This window comes from Caretta caretta, chromosome 3, assembly GCF_965140235.1.
Source record: "Caretta caretta isolate rCarCar2 chromosome 3, rCarCar1.hap1, whole genome shotgun sequence".
Lineage (NCBI taxonomy): Eukaryota > Metazoa > Chordata > Testudines > Cheloniidae > Caretta > Caretta caretta.
In genome coordinates this window covers 150,226,553-150,248,782 of record NC_134208.1, presented here as the reverse complement: position 1 = coordinate 150,248,782, position 22,230 = coordinate 150,226,553, and the positions used below count along the sequence as shown (strand labels likewise).

At 45.1% G+C, this 22,230-nt stretch overlaps 1 protein-coding gene across 3 annotated transcripts in view; it reads right to left on the bottom strand.

Moving 5' to 3' along the window:
* Positions 1-22,230, bottom strand: part of CMTR1 (cap methyltransferase 1) — a 57,090-nt gene that overhangs the window by 23,180 nt on the left and 11,680 nt on the right. For all 3 annotated transcript variants that reach the window (XR_012667745.1, XM_048843500.2, XM_048843501.2), the window contains 6 exons: positions 20,121-20,272; positions 6,716-6,874; positions 1,686-1,778; positions 995-1,066; positions 237-331; positions 63-135 (listed from right to left, as the gene is read on the bottom strand). Coding sequence is in view for 2 of the 3 variants with exons in the window: in XM_048843500.2 (XP_048699457.1) it covers positions 63-135; positions 237-331; positions 995-1,066; positions 1,686-1,778; positions 6,716-6,874; positions 20,121-20,272 (644 nt within the window). In the remaining variant the exon portion in view is untranslated. The remainder of the gene's footprint in view (positions 1-62; positions 136-236; positions 332-994; positions 1,067-1,685; positions 1,779-6,715; positions 6,875-20,120; positions 20,273-22,230) is intronic.

The window sequence follows — 22,230 nt, the reverse complement described above, 5'->3', positions numbered from 1 at the left end:
TCTTCCCCCACTCCTTTCCCTTTTCTTTGGGAAGGCATTCAAAGGACAAGAGAGATCCTCACCCCATGAGAGTCCTTTGGGTTTGTGAACATGTGGTCAAAGACGTAGTCCATGTTTGCCATCTTCATCGCCGCTCTGTGAATGCACAAAAAGGGCACCTGTCAGTTTGCCCCAGGCTCACCAGGCTACTGCAACCCAAAAGAGAAAGGTACTGCAAACCCAAAGGTCCTGCAGACCTGTTCAGGAAGAAGACTCCCCGGATCATCTCGTAGGGGTTGGACCTTGTCCGGGCTCGGCGCATCTCCTCTCCATCCAGCTCATCGAACACGCTCTGCAAAGGCAGAACCAAAACTACACTAGCCACGGCACCGGCAGGAGGGACAGCCAGCTTGGGTGGTTCCTAACCCCATGGTGATTTCCCCCTCACAGTTCTCTCTAGACTGGGTGACACCCACACAGGAACATTTCCTGAAGCTGGCATCCTTCTTCAGTCACATATCTACATCCAGTCGTGGTCCCACAATTCTTACAGTAAGCTCAGGGATGGGGAATGGTGCTGGACTGACAACTCCACAGCGTAAGGCCTACGTAGCCAGAGATTAGACAATCACAGCACAAACTCCCCCTCCCCCCCGGCCATACACACACATCCACCCTGGGAGGGAAAGGGCAGGAGCACAGCAGACCAGGAAGAAAGTGTTTATCTCCACAGCCCCATTCAGTCTCTGCTGACACTGCCATTGAAGGGGCAGTTATGTCAATTGCCTCTGTGGTTTGTGTGCTGTCCACACTTGTCATTTCACACAGGTTGCCAAACCACCAGGCAGTAATGACTTCCCACTGTTACCAACCCACGCTGAATCTGCACTGGGGGCAAAAGGCTTCCTATTTCATTGCCAATGGCCTACGCTTCCCACTCCCACGAATGCCTTTTTACGAGCTCTTCCCTTTTCCTCCCCAGCCCTAAAATCGCTCTCCAGCAGCATGCGCTCACCTTGCACTGCAGGACACTGTGCAGAAACTCTTCTCGGCAGAATTCCGTTTCATCTTCAATTACCAGCTTCCTCTAGGGCAGAGCAGTGAGAAAACCCCCCTCAGTTAGCTGACTCTGTGCCATTTCTTTTAGTGGGGCACTTCCCAGAACAAGCTTGCTGCATTATTCCTGTGTGTTGCAATGCTACAAGTGAGAGAGCCAGGCTAGGACTGGGAGCAGTGTCAAGCGGCAACCCTAGTTTGCCCTCCGTGTGTGAGCTGAATGCGGATCGCAGAAGCACTCCCCAGGCTGTCGGACCCAACTGAGGGAAGCGGACAGCCCTGAACTGCCTCCAGCCCTAACCACCCCTCCAAAGAGCAAGGAAGAGGGGAGGGGGAAGAGAAGGATATTGTACCAAAAAGAGTCACAGAGCGCAACCAAGAGAGTAGTGAAACCCAGACGCTATCTTGTGACATCTGTATCAATGGCAGCAAAACATAACGATGAGATAACTCAACTTGACAATGCAATCCCCACAATGCCATCAGACTGGGACTGGTCTGACTAGGGACTTATCTGACCTTCATCCCCATAATATCTGTGGCTCTCTGCAACTCTGTTTGATGACAAAGCAGTGTGCCAGTTACACAAGATTGAGCACCACCAGTCTAAACAAAAGGAACTACTGGGACTTTGTTTTTCAGAGCTATACCTTCCCAACGGTCATCCACTCCTTCATCTCCTGTGCATCGGGGATTTCAGTGGTGCATTCTGGGAACCAGTCCACCTGTTCATAGGCACTGGGCTACAAACGTAAGATAGGAGGATTCAAAGAAGGCTCACGCTTTTTCACAGAACCTGACAACCTCATAATTACAGCAGGCTGGCGTCCCAACCCCATCACGACCTTTACGTGGTAGGCTTTGTCCCAGAACTTTTAGGGCTAAATAAGCAACTTTCTTCCTAATGTGACACACTCATCAGAAATAACTTTAGTATTTCTAGACAACCAGAATGCTGACAATATCCGGAAATAAAACAGCTGAAGCACACCACCCCAAAGGGGTTCATTTCAGCGAGACAGCAGGGGAGATGCTTGTATGCAAAACTCTCTTACTTCCTACGGGTGCTTAACATGTACACTCTCCCCATGACACTCTGAAAGGCCCTCTTGCTGTAATGTTTTACAATCTCAAGAGGAAATCATTTAAGCTGTTGGGTAAGCCTAAAATAACTCCAATCCTCCAGGAAGTGGAGCTGCACCCACTTGCTTTGACATTGGAATCATTATTTGTATTATTGTAGTGCCCAGAAACCCCAGTCACGATTGAGGCTTCATTGTGCTGGGTGCTGTACATGCATAAGACAGAGTGTGCCTGTCCCCTCACAATTTATATAGATCATAACTGTGACATTCGCACTCAGTGTTGGTTTTTTACCAGATATGTACCAGATGTTTTAAATTTCATATTATTAGCACCTTATCTGTCACTGCTGGGATGCTGATTAAGGATTTGTTTTCATGTAATGACCTGTCTGTCCTTCCCAAATTTCCTCCATGCTGGAAGACCTGAGAGGATGCAGGAACATAGTTCCTCTGCATTTCATATGGAACATACTAACAAACACCCCTGGAAAACATACTAATTATCAGATACATGGGAATGAAATTTTACCGCAAAATTTTTTTTGTCCCTTCCTCCCCCACCTTATACCAATTTCTATCCAAACTGATGACCCCAAACACAGTGAACAACTATCCAGAGGAACTGCCATGGCAAGTCAGAAGAGTGATCAATCTCAGGGGCTCTTAACCTTTTCCTTTCTGAGCCCCACCCAACATGCTATAAAAACTCCATGGCCACCTATGCCACAACAACTGTTACTCCTGGGGGGATTCTGCACCAAAAAATTAAAAATTCTGCAAAATTCTACATATTTTATTCGTCAAAATAATGCAATATAATCACACCACTTTCACTTATTTTGGTAATTTACTTAAACTACCATCCAGAAAAAAAAATCCACAGTAAGTGTTTCAGCCTTTCCTAAAAACATGAAAGTTAAGTTATTAACAGTTGGTAACCAGTACCCTGCATTCCAGTTATAATTCTGGATTTTCATTCAAATTACATTACAAAACACCAAACACCAAAATAAAAGTAAAGCAGAGTGTCATTTGAAATTGCTCAAACTTTCACACATGAAAGTCACACAGTTTTGCTAATCATTGTCCTGTATTTCAGTACAATCTAATATTTTCATTTAAATTATAGTCCAGAAAACAAAGAGCCTTCAAGTTTTTCTCACTTAGTGATTTCCTTCTGGCAGAAAGGATCAAACTGTACAGTGAAAAACTTCTCTCTGCAGCTGCAGAATTTGAGACTGCATTTATGCAATTCAAGGCCAGCTTGGCGATATTTGGAATTCTCTCTTTCACTGAAAGCCAAAGCACTCTACAAAAATAGGTTGACTTTGAATAGTTTCAGGCACAATCTTTTCCCTGTTCAGGTACCTCAGAAAAATGAGGTATTGCTTGAAAATACTCTCAGTGTTCGGGCAGGATATAAACATGATGAGGATCAAATAACCTACAAGCCTTCAGAAAATTCAGACCTGGTTGTCCAAATCACAAATATTTGTCAAGCTTTCCAGAAGCTTCATGGAATATCTCTTTAAAGAAATCTGACAGGCAAGTCTTTCAACAGTAGATAAGTTTTCTGCCTCTCTAACTTTGAAGAGCTCTGAGGTGCTTTCTGAAGGCAGCTCTAGATGTGAGCTGAAATAAATTTATTAGTCTCTAAGGTGCCACAACTACTCCTGTTCTTTTTGCGGATACAGACTAACACGGCTGCTACTCTGAGTCAAACCCTTTAACAGTGCAAGGCTTCGTGCTCTCAAATGCCAGATATAAACTCAGAATTTGCTCACATTTCTGTGCTAGAAAAGTGATCTGCACTTTCAACAATGCATACTTAGTTGGGTCATTCAGCATTTTTTGAATAGTTTGCACAGAAACTGGAGAGCTGCTGTTACACTCTTCATTAAAGAACTCCTTGTAGAACTGAAAGTTCTTGCAGTTTCTGGTTCATTAAACAGAGGTATCTCCCTTTCGTACTACCGGAGTTATAGAACATGTTTTTGAAGCACCATACAAATGCATCAACCAGCTAAAAAGGCTTTCTAAACGATTCACCAATTAAGTTTACAGTATGTGCCAAACAGGTGATACGCACAGAATTTGGAAACAGTGTAGTAAACACAGAATCAAATACTTTTTTCATGTAACTAGCATTGTTAGTATCAATTACTACAACATTTTCATGATCAATCTGGTACTCATTTACTGCTTTGACTACAGCCTGTGAAGCAGTTGAGTGATTAACAGGATCTAAAAAACAGGATCTATCCACCAAAAAAGAGTAAACATGCCCACTGCAATCAGGTTCTAATGGTGCAAGCAGTACATTCAGAACTGATCTCGCCTCATCATCACACCATTCAAAAACAGCAGCAATTTTCTTGTCTTTAAGCTTCAGTTTTCCTTTTCTTTGAGGTACACTTCAGTCAGCTGTGTCCTACCAGCAATTGCACCACCATTCCCAGACCCTGCTGTCAAGAAATTCTCTCACAAGTGGGTGGTCAGTCTTTGACAAGGTGATGTTGGCACCTGCTAATGTCTTCACCCATGCTGTACAAATCTGAAAGCAGAAGAAGTTAGATAAGTCTTGAGAGAGGACAAATGTTTACTACCCCTGTAACATCGTTAATATTAGATTAATACATTTATTCGTATTATATTTAGTCCTGAATTTCTAGATTTTAATTTAGATTTATGATAAATGATCACATGATTACACACACACACACACACACACAGAGTAATATTTCGTTATCTGGCTTATGCCTCTATCCATGAAGACTAACTCAATAACAAAAATGCATTATTAAATTACAATCAATTGTAAAACATCATGTGAAAGCTAGTGCAAAAGTTACATAGTGTAGAGTGTATTATCAATAGAAAACTGACCAAACTCATCACTTAAAATAAAAAGTTTAAAAACAGAGCTGTCTATTCAAGATCTTTGAGCAAGTGAAGAGACCACATCGCTATAGCTCTTCTATGCTACTTATCTTATATTTCAGTATTATAACATTTTCTTAATTTCCACTCACCTCCACATGTTCTTTCTTTTGTTTTTCAGTGTACTTGTAATGGCCTTCTGATGTTGGTTTCTGCCTTCCTCTTGAGTCGCGTCTTCCTTCAATATGTGTTTTTTTGATGCAAAATGATCCACAATTGCAGACCGTCGGTCATGATTGAGAACAACATTACAGGATGTGCAAAATAATTTGTCCCCATCTGCATGCAGTTTCGTAGGGGATTCTGGAGTACAAGAAGCTGATGCAGCCATTTTTGATGCATGATATGAAGGCTGTTCAGGTGGTGCAAAACAACAAATATCCCTTTGGTAACTTCATCTGGACCTGGCTGGCTACTCTGGGAACTGCTTGGTTCTGACTGTCTTGACATTTTATTGACTGCTTGACAAATGTTTTATTTGCCCTCAACGTTGTTGTTTTTTTAATATGGTAAGTAAAATAGACTCTGAGCTGTAATCTAACCCCATTGTGCCACTCTGGCACAGGAAAAAAGCAAGAAAGCACATAGACCTTCTTAGCTGAGGATTCCCTTATGTCATTTACTATAAGTCTCCTTTACACCACTCTGGCCATGTAAAGGAGCCTTCAAACTTTTACACCTGTTTTAGGTTCCTGGAGGAATTAGGGTGACCAGAAAGAAAGTGAAAAATCATGACGGGGTGAGGGCTAATAGGCTTCTATATAAGAAAAAGTCCCAAATATTGGAACTGTCCCTGTAAAATCAGGACATCTGGTCACCCTAGGGGGAATTGACTAAGAATAGGAACAATTAACTGACAGCTGGAACATTAGAAGCCTGCTTACTTAGCGGTTACATTTCTGGTCTGCCTCAGGGGACAGAGCCTGGCTCACAAAGCCCTACCCCTCCAAGCCAGGGGCACCACGAGTCTCTCACGCATTTGCACGCAGGCACACACCCAACCCCGCCCCCTAAATGTCTCTCCATGCATGCATGCACGCCCGCCCGCCCAGCCCTCCTCTTGCTCCCCTTCCCCATGTGGTGATTTAGGTCTGCCGGCTCCTCCAGGCAGATGCGCCTGGGCTGCTGGGTAAGGGGCACGGGTTCCCCACAGATTTCTTTGCTCCCCCATTTTTCTGCAGGGTAGCAAAGAAATCTGTGGACAGTATGGATTCTGTGCCCTCGAAATGGTGCAGAATTCCCCCAGGAGTAGAAAGTTTTTCTGCAAAAGCCAGGGCCGGCGTTAGGGGGTAGTGAGCAGGAAAATTGCCCGAGGCCCCATACCACATGGGACCCTGCAAAGCTAAGTTGCTCAGGCTTTGGCTTCAGCCCCAGATGGCAGGGCTTGGAGCCCTGGGCTTATGCCCCACGTGGCAGGGCTTCCACTTTTCACCCTGAGCCCCAGTGAATCTAATGACAGCCCTGCTTGACGGACCCCTTGAAACCTGCTTGCATCCCCTCAGGGGCCCTGGACCCCTGGTTGAGAACTGCTGATCTATCTGATCAGGCATTTGGCCCCTACCCGTAGCCAGCTGCAAGAAACCCCCAGGATGGTGAACCCAGCCTAGAACAAAGCAGAGCAGAAAAGGGACGTGACACGGTGAATAGTTAGTTACCTCTGGCTCGTCCCGCCAGTCAATGTTCAGATCCCCATCGAACCCTTTCAGGGTCAGTCCCAAGCCTCTTCTTCCCTTCTGATTAGAGGCCTCAACAATATCCTTCCTTCCCTGGTTGTATTTCCCCAGACCTTCTCCTTCTCGGAAGCCCATCTTGGCCTGGAAGACAAAGCAAATAGAGCATATTGGAAGCATCCAGACACAAATGTATGCACTCCTGTGAGCTGTGGGCCAGCGGGATAAATGATACCAAGTTGCACTGCTGTGATTAAAAAGTATGGAGTGTGCTTAATGAATCTCAATTGAGGCTTTCAGGATTCTCCTTCCGGCTCATTCCCATGATGAAGTGGGAACTTGATCTAGAGAATTAAATTTGTAAAGACAACATCATTAGAAACGGTTTAGCTTTACAAGAAAAACCTGCTTCATTGAAAAAACAGTGGGGAAGCCAGCAGCCATTTGTCACCACAGAGCGTGGATGGTACAAGCTCTGCAAAATGCTGGTGCAGAAAGTTTCACACTGGGATGAATCTGGCTGCAAACAAACAGATGCCCACAACTACCAGCTAAAATGCACCTGTAAGAACCTGGAGCAATGCAGGACTCTCTCCCCCTTAAGAGCAGCTTTTATGACTTAGCCTAAGAGAAGAATTGTCATTAACTTGCACTTCTTACAGCTTTTCTCTTTGTGGGTCTCAGCCACTAGACCGTGAAAAGAACCTACATGGTCACGTTTCATTCTATTTAGTAGAGGGGGTGCACACGCACACTTAAACATGGGCTTAGGAGGAGTCAATTTTAATCGCTAAATTGTCTATTTCTCCCTTCATTTGAAAACCATTGTTAACTACCAGCCTTTCTGAGAGGGGAAGTTAAACACATCAGATGGGCAGCAGGTATCTCCATGGGCAGCTGTTCTACTGTCTATTCTATCTGGCAATGAATTCCTAACATACACACTGGTCAAATCTGACAACTACTGAATCAGTTACATATTGACTTCTACGGCCATTGAATTTTGAACAAAGATTTAGTACCGAAGGGTTTTTGGTTTTTAATTTCCTGCTAATACAAAATTGTTAGTCTCCCTCTGGCAAACACTTTGACGGATACCATCAAATCTTTATACCCAACAGTGTAAAAAAAATTAAACTTCCCAAATGCACGTATCTGTGCTAGGTGCTTGAGACACTCTCAGGGCAGCAGAAAAGACAGTTCGTAGTTACAGCACTGGACTGGGATGCAGGAGAGCTGGATTTGATTCCTGGCTCAGCCACGGACTTCCTATGACACCTTTGGTAAGTCACATGCCTCAGTTTCCCAGGTGTAAAATGGAAACAGCACTTCCCTACCTCACAGGGGTGTTGAGAGAATAAAATCCTTTAATGATCGTGGCGCTCAGATACTATGGTAATGAGGGTCAGATATTTATTATTTGTATTAACAAAGCACTTACGAGCCCTAGAGATAAAGGCCTATACAGAACTGGATGCACAGAGAAAGACTCTCACCCTGCTGTCTGTCTACTCTAAGCACAGGGATGCTGTAGTCTATTTAGGGCCTATTACAAAGAGAAATCCTATTATTTTATTAGAACAGACAAAAGTGGTGTAATCCATGGGAGGGGGTTGGTGATCGTCTTTAAAGCTCAGCTGGCAGCCTTTCTATAAAGATTCTGGCTCTAAATGTGATGGACCTAGCTTTAATAAAACAAAGTCACAGGTGCTTTCTTTGCAGAGGGTTAAACATAAATTTTATTTCACCTTTCCCCAAACTGCGAAAGGACGTGCCAAAGCATCAGAAATAAACCAAAAGAAATTCTGATTTTACAGCCAGGGTTTTCAGTATGCAAATCTTCCTCGATGCTGCACCAGCTCATGAGGTTGAACCATCCCAGCATCCAGATTCGGCCTGCCTGTAGCTTTCAGCCTTCAAACTGACTGCATAACAGTTTCAGTACTCTGCTCTCAACTTCCTGGTCTGAGCATCCGGGTTTTCATTCTGAAGGCAGCAGTCTCAGTTCACAGGCTTCAGCCTTACCTGCACGCATAAGGCTTGCAATCTTTCAGAACTACTCCCCATTCACACACTCAGGAAAGCTGCTCTTACCTGACCCTACCCCTGCCTTGACTGGCCCAGACTCTACCTTCCTCACCAAGCCTCACTGGATCTTTTCATAGTTGGATTCGTTCCTGTTTTCCTGGCTAACTGTTGTCATGACAGCCTCAACTTATTTCAAGGTGCCTGCACTCAAACTCTGGAATTTATTTAATTCCCAAAGAAAGTGAAAAAGGAACTAGAACAGGAAAATGCTGCACCATAAATAGACAAAACAGGTGGGGGGAGGAAAGGGAAACATTCATACTCCATTCATATAACTTTTACTCAATCATATCTCATGCAACACAATTAGTTTTATAAGCCACAGAAACTTCTTAAAAGAGGAAAAAGGCTTCCCTAACTCATACAGCTCCACAAAGCCTCAGACAACCCTGTCACATGCCCTTCCCCTTAAGAGGGAACTACTGTTTCCATCTGCATCTCTCTATATCTCAACAGGTGGTCAGCATTTGTGTGTTGACTTCCTGCTCCCAAGTGTTCTCTCCAATTAATACAGTTGTAGGGCTAAATACCACCTAGTAAAGCATGTGTTCTTATCCTTCATTGTATTTAACCAGGTGAGCAGATGGTGATGAGTTACTAGGATGAGAATGGAGCCTAACAAGTAATATCTTTGCATTTCTACATCTCATTTTATTGCAAGACATTCTTCTTCTAGCGCACTGACCCATTGCTCCCTTAGGAATAGTTTCCTACTAATATAGGAGATTAGGTATTTTTCTCCTTTCTTCTCTTGGATTAATACAACCCCCAATCCTACTTCAGATGCTTCTGGTTAAACTATAAAGGGTTTCTTAAGACAGGATTTACAGGAGGAGTTCTGTGCTACAGGCCTTTTTTAATGCATCAAAAGCAATTTGACATTCTTCAGTCTAGTTTAGCCCTTTTCTTTTTGGCTTTTTTACTAAATCCATCAGAGGAACAGTAATCTGTGATAACTGGAGAATAAACCTATGATAATAGCCAGCTAATCCCAGGAAAGATCTCCCCTCTTTCTTTGTGAGGGGGATTGCAGCCTCCATAACTGCTTTAACCTTGGACACTTCTGGCTTAATTTTTCCATTGCTAACAATATATCCTCATTATCTGGTCTCAGAACTGCCCAGCAACACATTTGAAGATTAACAGTCAAATGGCTTTAGCTATCGCACCTGTCACCAACTCTATGTGCTTCAGGGGACTTTCCCCATCAGGACTGTAAATGATGTTATCTAGGTACACCATAGCATAGCCTACATAAGGCCATAATAGCCAGTGCACAAGGCACTGGAATGTTGCTAAGGTTCCAAACAAGCAAAACAGCATTATCTTAAACTGATACAGTCCCTGAGACAAGGTAAAGGCAGTTTTACATTTGGACTCCTTCTCAAGGGGAACTTGCCAATAACCTGAGGCTAAATCCAAGGTACTGTATGTAGTACTGCCTAATAAATCTGACAAATCATCTATCTGTGGCATAGGGGAATTATCAAATTTTGAAATGGCATTCAGTTTTCTTAAATTTATACAGAAGTGGCTTTCCTCAGGTTTGTTTGTTTTTTAGCTATCACTATTGGAGAGCACCCAAGGGCTGTTTGATGGCTCAATTATTCACAGAGCTAACATTTGCTTTATTTCCTCCTCCACTTTTAAGTTTCAAGATGTCCTGGAATCTGACATGATCTTCTGGGGAGAGGAGCATGCCCTTCCCTGTCAATAACATACTGAATCACATCATTTGTTCCAGGCACAGCAGAAACTATGTGCTGGAATTTATTGATACACCAGTTCTAATCTGCATGTTCAGCAATTAATCCACTGCTTTGTGGGATGATCTCCTGTACTTTTTAATCTGTCATAATTACATTATTATGTACTTCAGGGAGAACTGATGTTAAATTCCTAGTTTTCCTTTAAATCCAGAGTTTAACACATTTAACAAATGTATCTCTCTCTTTTCTGAGAGTTTGATGTCATAATCCACCAGTTTTACTGGTCTTATTATAATAAATGGGCCTTGCCATTTACCTAGCAGCTTATTTTCGGTAACAACAGAACTTTACTCCCCATCCTAAACTGTTGTTCCCGGGCCTGTTTATTGTACCACCTAGCTTGTCTAGCTTGGACATTCTCTAAATGTTCTTTAGGTAGTGGAAGTGTTCTGCAAGTATGTTCCTCATGTTTATAACATAACAACACTGGAGGAGTCAACCGTTTGTCTCTCCCAACTTTCTTCAATCACGTCTAATGGACCACGAGGGCTGGTGGCCGCACGACAAATTGAACTGAGCTTGTGGGACTTCTCAATATGAAAATAAGAGACAAAGCAACACTGTAACCCTTCATCTAAGTTCTGACTACATAGCTTTTCAACGTCTTTTTAAGGGATTGAACAATCCTTTCCACTAGGCTATATGGGAATAATAAGGGGTCATCTGCAGGGGTTTAATGCTCAGGAGGTGGTACAATTCTTATCAGGGATGCCTGGAAATTAGCTCCCTGATCCATCTGAATTTCTCTTGGGATTTCCACCTGTGACCCTAAGAACCACTCATTGCCAGCTGACAAAGGGTTCACTACTTAGGCTATGTCTACACTAGCACTTTTGTCAGCAAAACTGTCGCTCAGAGGTGCAGAAAAAAAAAACACACACCCAAGGGCTGGTCGAATTTAGCCACGTTAGGTCAATTTTATAAGCAATGCGGCTACACAACCAACCTCGTTTCGTCGCCCTAAAGAGCTCTTAAAATTGCCTGCTGTACTCCTCCCCGACGAGGGGAGTAGCGCTAAAATCGACCTTCTTGGATCGAATTTGGGGTAGTGCAGACGCAGCTTTGTGCAATTCGACAGTATTGGCCTCCAGGAGCTATCCCAGAGTGCTCCATGTGACCGCTCTGGACAGCACTTTCGACTCCAATGCACTAGCCAGGTAGACAGGAAAAGCCCAGGGAACTTTTGAATTTCATTTCCTGTTTGGTCAGCGTGGCGAGCTCAGCAGCACAGGTGACCATGCAGTCCCAGAATCACAAACGAGCTCTAGCACGGAGCAAACGGGAGACACTGGATCTGACTGCTGTATGGGGAGAAGAATCTGTGCAGGCACAACTCTGATCCAAAGGAAGAAATGCTAATATCTATGCCAAAATCGCACAGGGCACGGTGGAGAGAGGCTACACCAGGGACACACAACAGTGCTGCGTGAAAGTTAAGGAGCTCAGGCAAGCCTACTACAAGACAAAGGAGGCAAACGGTCGCTCTAGGTCAGAGTTCTATACATGCCGCTTCTACGATCAGCTGCATGCCATTCTCTGGGGGGGGCACGACCCTATCAGTACCCCACCACTGACCCTGGACACCTGCAAGGGGGGAGTCTCACGCAACACGGAAGAGGCTTTTGTGGATGAGGAAGAGGAGGAGGAGGAGAATGCGCAGCAGGCAAGTGGAGAATCCATTCTCCCTGACAGCCAGGACCTTTTCATCACCCTAGAGCCAATACCCTCCCAAGGTGAGTTCCTGGAACCTGAAGGTGGAGAAGGCACCTCTGGTGAGTGCACATTTGTAACTACAGTACAGGGGTTAAAAGCAATTGTGTTTAATGTATGATTTGCCCTGAAGAATTGGGATGCATTCACAACCAATACAGCTACTGGAAAAGTCTGTTAACGTGTCTGGGGATGGAACTGGAATCCTCCAGGGACATCTCCATGAAGCTCTCCTGGAGGTACTCTGAAAGGCTTTGCAGAAGGTTTCTTGAGAGAGCTGCCTTATTTCGTCCTCCACGGTAGGACACTTTACCACGCCAAGCCAGTACCAAGTATTCTGGAATCATTGCAGCACAAAGCATGGCAGCAAACGATCCTGGGTTTTGGTCGCACTCATACAACATTCGGGCTTTATCTTTCTGTGTCAGCCTCAGGAGAGCGATATCATTCACAGTCACCTAGTTGAAATAGGGGAATTTTTGTAAGGGAACAGTAAAAGGACCCTGTTCGTGCTGGACTATCTGTGCTTGGCTAAAAGGGATCATCCTGGAGAATAGCCACGCGGTGGCGGGGAGGCGTGTGCTGCACATCCACCCCAAAACCGCAACCCCTCCTTTTAAACGGCAAACCCCACTGGCATTGCTTGCTATGGGAAAGGAGGGCGCTGCAGTCTGAAACCATTCCCACATGTTATGAAGGCGGAAGAAGCCAACCCCGTGTAGTCTTTGGCTTATCATGGCTGCCTGGAAACCGAATTCTGTTGCCCAGCTGTGTGTGATGTGTCACCATACCAGCAGGCGCTCAATATAAAAGGCAAAATGCGACCTTGTACCTAAAGCACAGGCGCTGTCTGCTGTGAATTGCTTGATTCACTGTGAAAGTGTCTCCCTTTTGTTCTCAGAAATGTATCCTCTTAAATTTTATTCTCCCTTTTTATCCCCCCTGCAGGTGCAAATATTTCTATGCTCCCCGTATCAACTCAGTCTCTGAGATTATCACAGATTAGAAGGTGGGAAGAAAAAAAAAAAAAAAGCACTTGCGATGACATGTTTTCCGAGCTCATACAGTCCTCCCACGCTGATAGGGCACAGCTGAATGCATGGACCTTTCCTGACCATTCAGTGGCAGCGGCCAGGAAAGCATTCAGTGAGCGTGATCAGAATACGCAGGAGGAGATGCTGCGGCTGATAAGGGAGCAAACGGACATGATCAGGCATCTGGTGGAGCTGCAGGAAAGGTAACAAGAGCACAGACCGCCACTGCATCCATTGTATAACCGCCTGCCCTCCTCTCCAAGTTCCATATCCTCCTAATCCAGACGCCCAAGAAAGCTTGCGGGGGGGGGAGGGAGGGAGGAGGAGAGAAGGCTCCGGGCACACAGCCACTCCACTCCAGAGGATGGCCCAAGCAACAGAAGGCTGTCATTCAAACAGCTTTGATTTGTAGTGTGACTACAATAAGCAATGTGGCCTTGTCCTTCCCTCCACCCCACCCGGGCAACCTTGTCAGTGATCGCACTTTTTTATTTTTAAACAAAGACAGACTACATGGATTCAAAACAATAGGGACTTTATTTCCTTTGTCAGCTGTGGTCAAATCGGGGGACGGGGATTGGCTTACAGAGAAGTAAATTCAACAAAGGGGGCGGTTTTGCATCAAGGAGAAACACACACAACTGTCACACCATAGCCTGGCCAGTCATGAAACTGTTTTTCAAAGCCTCTCTGATGCGCAGCACACCTAGCTGCGCTCTAATCGCCCTGGTGTCTTGCTGTTCAAAACTGGCCGCCAGGCGATTTGCCTCAACCTCCCACCCCGCCATAAACGTCTCCCCCTTATTCTCCGATATTATGGAGCACACAGCAAGCAGCAATAACAATGGGAATATTGGTTGCACTGAGGTCTAAACTAATCAGCAAACTGCGCCAGCAGGCTTTTAAATATCCAAAGGCATATTCTACCACCGTTCTGCACTTCTTCAGCCTATAGTTGACCTGCTCCTTACCCCTGTCCAGGATGCCTGTGTATGGCTTCATGAGCCTTGGGAGCAAGGGGTAGGCTAGGTCCCCAAGGATAACTATTGGCATTTCAACATCCCCAACGGTAATTTTCTGGTCTGGGAAGAAAGTCCCTTCCTGCAGCTTTTTGAACAGCCCGGAGTTCCTAAAGATGCACCTTTCCTGACCATCCCTCACTGATGTCGGTGAAACGTCCCTTCTGATCCACCAGCGCTTGCAGCACCATTGAGAAGTACCCCTTGTGATTTACATACTGGTTGGCAAGGTGGTCTGATGCCAAGACAGGGATATGCATTCCATCTATCGCCCTACCACAGTTAGGGAACCCCATTGCAGTAAAGCCATCCATTATGACCTGCACATTTCCCAGAGTCGCTAACCTTGCTAGCAGGTGGTCACTGATTGCCTTGGATATTTGGATCACAGCAGCCCCCACCGTAGATTTGCCCACTGCGAATTGATTCCTGACTGACTGGTAACAGTCAGGCTTTGCAGGCTTCCACAGGACTATTGCCACTCGCTTCTCAACTGTCAGGGCAGGTGTTATCTTGGTATTCCTGCGCTTCAGGGCTGGGAAAAGCAACTCAAAGTTCCAGGAAAGTAGCCTTATGCATGCAAAAGTTTCGCAGCCACTGGGAATCATCCCAAAGCTGCAACACTATGCGGTCCCACAAGCCTGTGCTTGTTTGCCGGGCCCAGAATCGGCGTTCTACTGTATCAACTTGCCCCACTGCCGCCATGACGTCCCAATTGCCACATTTCGTGCTTTCAGGAACATCTCTGTTCATGTCCTCCTCACAACTGTCCTTGTGCTGGCGGCTCCTAGCCAGGTTCTGCACATACTGCAGGATAATGCACAAGGTGTTTACAATGCTCACAACAGCAGCGCTGAGCTGAGCGGGCTCCATGCTTGCTATGCTATGGCGTCTGCATGGATAACCCAGGAAAAAAGGCGCAAAACGATTGTTTGCCATTGCTTTCAAGGAGGGAGGGAGGGGAGACTGACGACATGTACCCAGAACCACCCGCGACCATGTTTTTTGCCCCATCAGGCATTGGGAGCTTAACCCAGAATTCCAATGGGCAGCGGGGACTGTAGGATAGCTACCCACAGTGCACTACTCCATGAGTCGATGCTAGCCACGGTATTGAGGACGCACTCCGCCGACCGACTGTGCTTAGTGGGGACATACACAATTGACTGTATAAAATCGCTTTCTAAAGATCAACTTCTATAAAATCAACCTAATTTTGTAGCGTAGACATACCCTCAGTGACATACGTTACACCAACAGAAGCACCAGCGTGGACAGCATTATGTCCGTTCGCTGGGGGTGGTTTAATTATGCCAACAGGAGAGCTCTCTTCCGTTGGCATTGAGATCTTACAGCGGCAGAGCTGCTGTAGCACAGCTGTGCCGCTGTAAGGGCTCTAGTGTAGACACGGCCTTAATGTCAACAATTCCTAACAGATCTGAAACTCACTATACCTAATACTACTTATGGATAAATACCATGAAAGAGCTGTGCCTTGACCAATGTCAAACAAAAGCTGGTATCACACTGGTCATTAATATCGCTATGATACGTATGTCCAGATGATAGTTAAAGAGGTATGTGCTCCTACTGAAAACGTGTTTTAAACTATGTAACAAGGCAGAGTTGACCAACAGATTTTCTACCAGGCAAAGCATGTCTATTCACCTATCCCTGTCCTCTGATGTGAATTAAACATTATAACCCAGACACAATGGGAGCTACATTTGCATGTCAAGTCAACATAAGGATGCGAAGTTGACATGGGGTCAGCACACTAGAGAACAAACAACCAACGAGGGCATTTCAAATGTTTACGGGACTCTACCTGGAGAAAAGAAAGCCATTTGAGGTGTCCATTTACTGAAGAAATCACTTCAAGGGGATGGGGTATTCATGAAAACTTGGATCCTGGTTTTGATTGAAAACCAGCAGCACTGTCAAAGACTGAATCCTTGGGAGAAAAATCTTCATTAAATAGGAATCTACTTTATTAAATAGGAAAAAGATTTTATTAAATAGGAAAGGTAACCATTAGTAAGTATGGACGTAGGATTGCATTTTATGTTATATGTGTAACCCTGTTTCCACTTATCTTCACTCGCTACCTTTTAAAACTTAACCTTTGATTCACAATAAATATATTTCAGTGCTGTGATGTTATAAAGGACTTGATTTTTTACCAGTGAGTTTGACTGGTGAGTTTTACCAGTCAAGCAGCATGTGTACACCGTTGCTTTTGGGAACAACATACCTGATAATTTCTGTGAGCGTCCAGTGGTTAAGGACTGGATACTACAGGGGGATGCTTTCAGAGGAGCTTAGGGATTGGAATGCACCTATTGCTAACCTGCAAGGGGAAGTGAGGGGTTGCAAGGCTCTGAGGAGTCTGCTTGGGTGGCTAAGACTGGCGGATCAGGTCAACCAGTTTAGCACCAGCCAGACTCTCTCTTGGTGAGGTAGGAGGGAAACAATGGTGACTCTCAGTCCTGGGCACCGCAAGAAACTGTCACACCACCCTAGTAAAAATGGTCACCAGCTCCTCTGCAATTCTCCTGGCAGTAGCACTGTGTAAATGGAATGCCTCAGGATATCGGGTTATACAGTCAAATAACTAAAAATGTATCTGTTCCCCTGGGTACTCCATTCTGACGGGTCCACAATATCCATTACAATCCTTTCAAATTGTATGTGTACAGTAGGACTCAATCAATGGATATCTGTCTTAATTGCTTCTGGTGCCACCAACTGACATTCAGGGCAGAACTGACACCATTAAGCTACTTCTTCAGGAACACTGGGCCAGAAAAATCTTTGTAAAATCTCTTGTTCCTTAAGTGGGCCTACGGGGAGGGACTTGATGAGCCATCTTCATGAGCCCCTGCCTAAAACCCTGGTGACTACCAGCTGTTTCACTCACTTTTCAGTCTTAGGGTGCTCACATATCCATACAATATACCATTCTGGACTATACGGTAAGGGAATTTAGTTTGACCAACATTCTTCTCACCTAGTCCTTTAGAGAAAGGTTTGAGGGCATAATCCCTCTTGCTGATATTTAGCAATATCCATATTGTATATATGGATACTTGCAAGCCCTTAGCCCTTTTCCTTTCTCCCCTGGTAGGGTGAGTCTTTCCCCTCTCCTTCAAAAATATCTGAAAAAAGGGAAGATAGATCCTCATCCTCTTCTTCCTTAAAACCTTTTCCCAACTGATTATGACTGTTACTACTTGAAGTCAGGCTATCAGTCTCCTTTATTAAAGTTAGTGAAATTAGGAAGATCTTTCCCCAATACTACAGGGAAAAGGAAGCTTTTCAGCCATGCCCGTTCTCATAGGAATCTCTTGTCCATCTACTTGGAGCTTAACTGCTGCCAGGGAACATGCTTTAGTGTGTCCATGGACACACCTAACTGTTATTGAGTTTACTGGCTGTGTATGTTTCAACATGTTCTTGAACCAGGGTCAGGTGACTCTCAAATCCACCAAGGCTTTTACTAGCCTTCCTTTTAGTACTACTAGTTTTGAAGCGAAGGTCTCCCCCACCCAACATGGAAAAGTTACCAAATTTTCCCCAGGAGCAGGTCTTAGCCCTGGAACAAAACCTCCTCAGGTGCCACAGTTTGTCACATTGGTAGCGATCTTCTTTTTGGGTCTCCCATCCCACAACGTTCACCTCACAAGTAATGATGGGATTTGTTCTTAACCAGATTCAACATTGTTCCTGCTTCTGCCTTACAGAGAGAAAATCCTGACATTAGGAGAAAGAGTTCCCCAGTCTCTGCTCCAGAGCCCAGATCTGAAGATCACCTAGCAGGTTGGATAGAAACAATTCCAGGACAAGTATCTTAGTCATTTGAGCAAAGTTTCTGGACTTAATCCATTTTTTAAATAAATTCCTTCAGATGTTTACTATCTTCAAGGGTCTTCAGAATTTCTATATCAGAAGGACTAGGACCTTTGTTGCTAGATCTCTGGATTATACTACCATCTCTACAGGGTTTCCATAACCCTTCTGTAGCCCTAGGCTTCTTGGCTCTCCAGTCCACTAGGCTTGTAGAGCCTTTCCAGTGAGATATGGGGTAAGCCAGATGATCTTGTGGCCATCTGCAGGGCTGAGTTACCCTTTTGAATGTCAAGAGTCTTGCCTCCATATCTTCTTCTATTTCTGGATTCTCCCATTCTGCGGTCAGGCGGGGTCATCTCAGCCCACTGCTGATCCTCCTATTTGCTTTGCTCTTCTTGGCATTTTCTGAACTCTGCTGTTAGTCACTGTTCAGTCTCCATCTGCTATCCATCTTAACATCCCCGTCTCTTTCAATGTTTTAATGTCTGCAACTGGAGACTTTAAAGACCACCCACCCTCCACTTGGGGCCCTGCCATCCAGGCTCTGGTCCATGCCTAGTGTAAGGCCCTACCTCCAGTATAGCATCTCCAGTGGCTCCAGCTAGCTCTTCCTCTGACCATCTTTCTTTCCTGGGCAGTCAGCAGCCAAGCAAAAGTTTTCCCACTGGGTCTTTTGGGCTTTGGTCCAAGTTCCAGGGCCTCAGACCACCCTGTCACAATGCTACAGAGCAGCAAAGGCTGGAAGAAATATGCATCATGTAGGCAACTATTAGAGACGGGAGGATCAAAAAAAAGAACTGGTCACCTGAAATTACAAGTTAGGCAGGCATGTGCAGGACAAGGCTTGAAAAGTGTAGTGCAGCGTCAAGATAAGTGGTTAATATTGTATGGCATGAGCACTTCACTGACAAATGCCACACCCTAGAAGATCGAGCTAGCAGTCTTTTCTCCAACACACATAGGGCTAGTTAGTGAAGTATACTCAGAAAGCCAGGCGTTGGATTTGCCACTGTTGGTGTCCAAAGTGGACTTAATTTGCAAAATCCCTTATTTGGTGACCAAACTCACTCTGTCCATGCACACACGCGCACACCACTGTAGTCAGAACTCACACTGAATCCATTGTGCTCTATCAGGTGAAGTCACCAGCTCTCTAGCTGGCTGTGCCATTAGTACCTGTGCTATTCCCATGTCACAAAGGGATATCACTACTTTCACGTCCCCTTTTTCTGATATTTGTTAGCTCTAGAAGTTGCTGCCCACTCTCATGCTGACGTCTCAGAAGCCCACAGGGGATCTGGTGCTACTTGAAGGAAAGATTATTTTTAGTAATATTTGGAAGGCCAGCTCTGAAGTTATAGCAAAGTACTTATAGCAAAGTAAAGCCTGCATGACACTTTAATAAAAGCTTCTGCAGTTGCCTCAGTGGAAAGGTCCCCAATTTGGAAATGGTGATATAACACTGATCTTCATCAAGTTTTACAAATGATGCAGGACTCCAGCGCCTTAAGCTCACAAATGCATTTACATTTAAATGTATTTCAAAGATTTGCTGAGCCACAAACTTCCTTGAAATTCTGCTGCCTGGGGCTAATAGGAATAAGTTTCTGTACAGAATGTGTGTGCAGCAAGGCTGACTTGGATTTGAATGGATCATGTAGTTAGTTGGACTGAGTCTCCCTTGCTACTAAGAAAGATGAAATTCACCATGGTTCTAGCCTTCTAATTAGCATCTGATCTGCCCGCCGTTAGTCATCACTGACTGCGATTAGTGCAAACAGAAAAGCGCTCTGCATAAACCCTGAGCTTGAAAGATACAATGGTGAATGCCAGGGGCATCTCTCACAGCAGAATGTACTCAATTTTGCTCTCAGCTGCTCATCCGGTTTTAGCAGCATGCTCGAAAGTGACTTTGACCTACCATGAGCTTTTGGGAGACGCTGTTATACATGGAGTAGCGGGAGGAGGTGCCCTCCACAAGAGAGTCTGCTTTGAACTCATTGCTGCCAGAGCCGAAGACTGGACGCCTCTCATCGCTCTCACTGTCAGACCCACTGCCGCTACTGGAAGACTCTGAAAATGAAACAGAGGGGAGAAATTAACAAGCGTTTGTTTCGCTAATCAGAGGGGAAGCTGTATATGGGAATTCCAAATTCATATCCCAGAAGGCTAGGGGATAGTAAAGAGTCTGCTTCAATAGCTCAGATTGGCTGTGGGGAGCATGCAGACTTCAGATACAACTCTCAAGACAAAATACCAGCTGTCTTGCTACCTCATTCCACCATAAAGAAGGTGAAGGACAACCCTCCCCCCGCCCCCCCCCAGGGCTGCCACTTGACTTCTCCCTTGAGAACAAGCTGACATTTACATTTGTGATAAACACCAATTCACACTCTTTTCTGACTAGTAGAAAATGTTTTAGATATGTGGATTTACCATACCTGATAATACCAATGGGGAAAGTGGGGGTCATTCTTGACCACAATGATAATCCACTTATGCCCTGAACTAGGATATTTAATTATCCTTATCTTGCTGCATATAAGTAGGACCAAATTCTTTACCTTGCATATGTAAGGTGCAGATGTACCATAGCCTTGTATTGAACACATCTCCTTAGCCCTCTATAATTGAGCAGTACACTGACATGCTGTCAGAAAGTGATCCGAATTTCAGCAATCCTGAGGAGACCCCCATATGGCAGAATCTTCCACAACAACAAAGAGTGGGCAGCTGCCAAACCTCCTAGAGGTAGTGTTATCAGGGCAGTGGGACTGTTACTGAATGAGATTATGTGGGAAAATTGGTGGACAATACTCCTCCTTGAGCAGATGCACAGCTCAGTGAGGCATGCCGGAGACCTAGAGTGGAATACCAGCCCAGCACACTGGATTCCAGGAAGGCAGATGCTGGGATTTATCAATAAAAAAACCAAGAACAAAATAAAGCTTTTTACATGAAACCTCTGTTACACTGGAAACCAAACTCTACCCACTTGCTGGGAGTAGGTCAGTGTAAAAGGCTCCAGCTCTCTCTCAAATACCTGCTCACCAAGTCTCTCTGGCCCAGTCAGCATTAAGGACTTTACACTGGTGTAATTAGACTGATGGAGCTACACCAGTGCAAACCTCCACAGACATGCAAACCCTTCACATAGACATCATTTATTGCAGCTCTTGCTACCTCCACAAAATACTGCCTCACCCCCACAAAATCAAACTGAAATGTTGGACTGTAGCTTCCCAGTGTGTGCGCGCGTGTCATTTCCCAGCCACCCGACATATAAGATCCTTGGATAAGGTGGCAGGGACTGAGTTTTCCCTCCTCCTGAACCAGACTCCATCTCACCCAAAAACAGGGAGCAGTGGGCTAAGGAGCAAGGCAGCCCCGGCTGGCCTGACCACCACTGGTAGCAAGCCTCCCAACTACCTTCCTACCACAGGGTTCTGTGGGGTATCATCCAACTTATATAATCCTACCAAGCAGAGAGCTCTATGGGAACCCCACAGTGCAACCCTCTGCTTGGGTTCAATGGTCCAAATGCTGACACCCATCAGTATCCCCTGCTGCAGGAAGTGGTAGAGGACCTGCCCAGGGTCATTTACTCTTTGAAGCAGTGGCTGGGGTTCCAGCAGCAATGACCGGGTTCCCTGTGCTCCTAATAGCAGCCGTCAAGTCCTTTCCACCTCCCTACTCCCCTCCCCATAACACCACAAGCAGCACAAAAGCAGCCATGGCTGCACCAGGTACACTTGGGTCACTTTTGGAAGGTTTCCTTCACAACCATAAGGACTAACACAACCTCTCTTAAAAGGAAAGCTGACTCAAGAGATTGAAGGCACTTGCCCAGGAAAGATTCCTGATCATCCTGATCGCATGAGTTTTTCAAGCCTTGCTCTGGCTATCAGAAGTTCCACAGATTGATTGTGCGTTGTGTGGAGAAGTGCTTCCTTATGTTGGTTTTAAACCTGCTGCTTATTCATTTCATTGGGTGACCCTTGTTTTTGTTTCAGAGGAACAGCCGTGTTAGT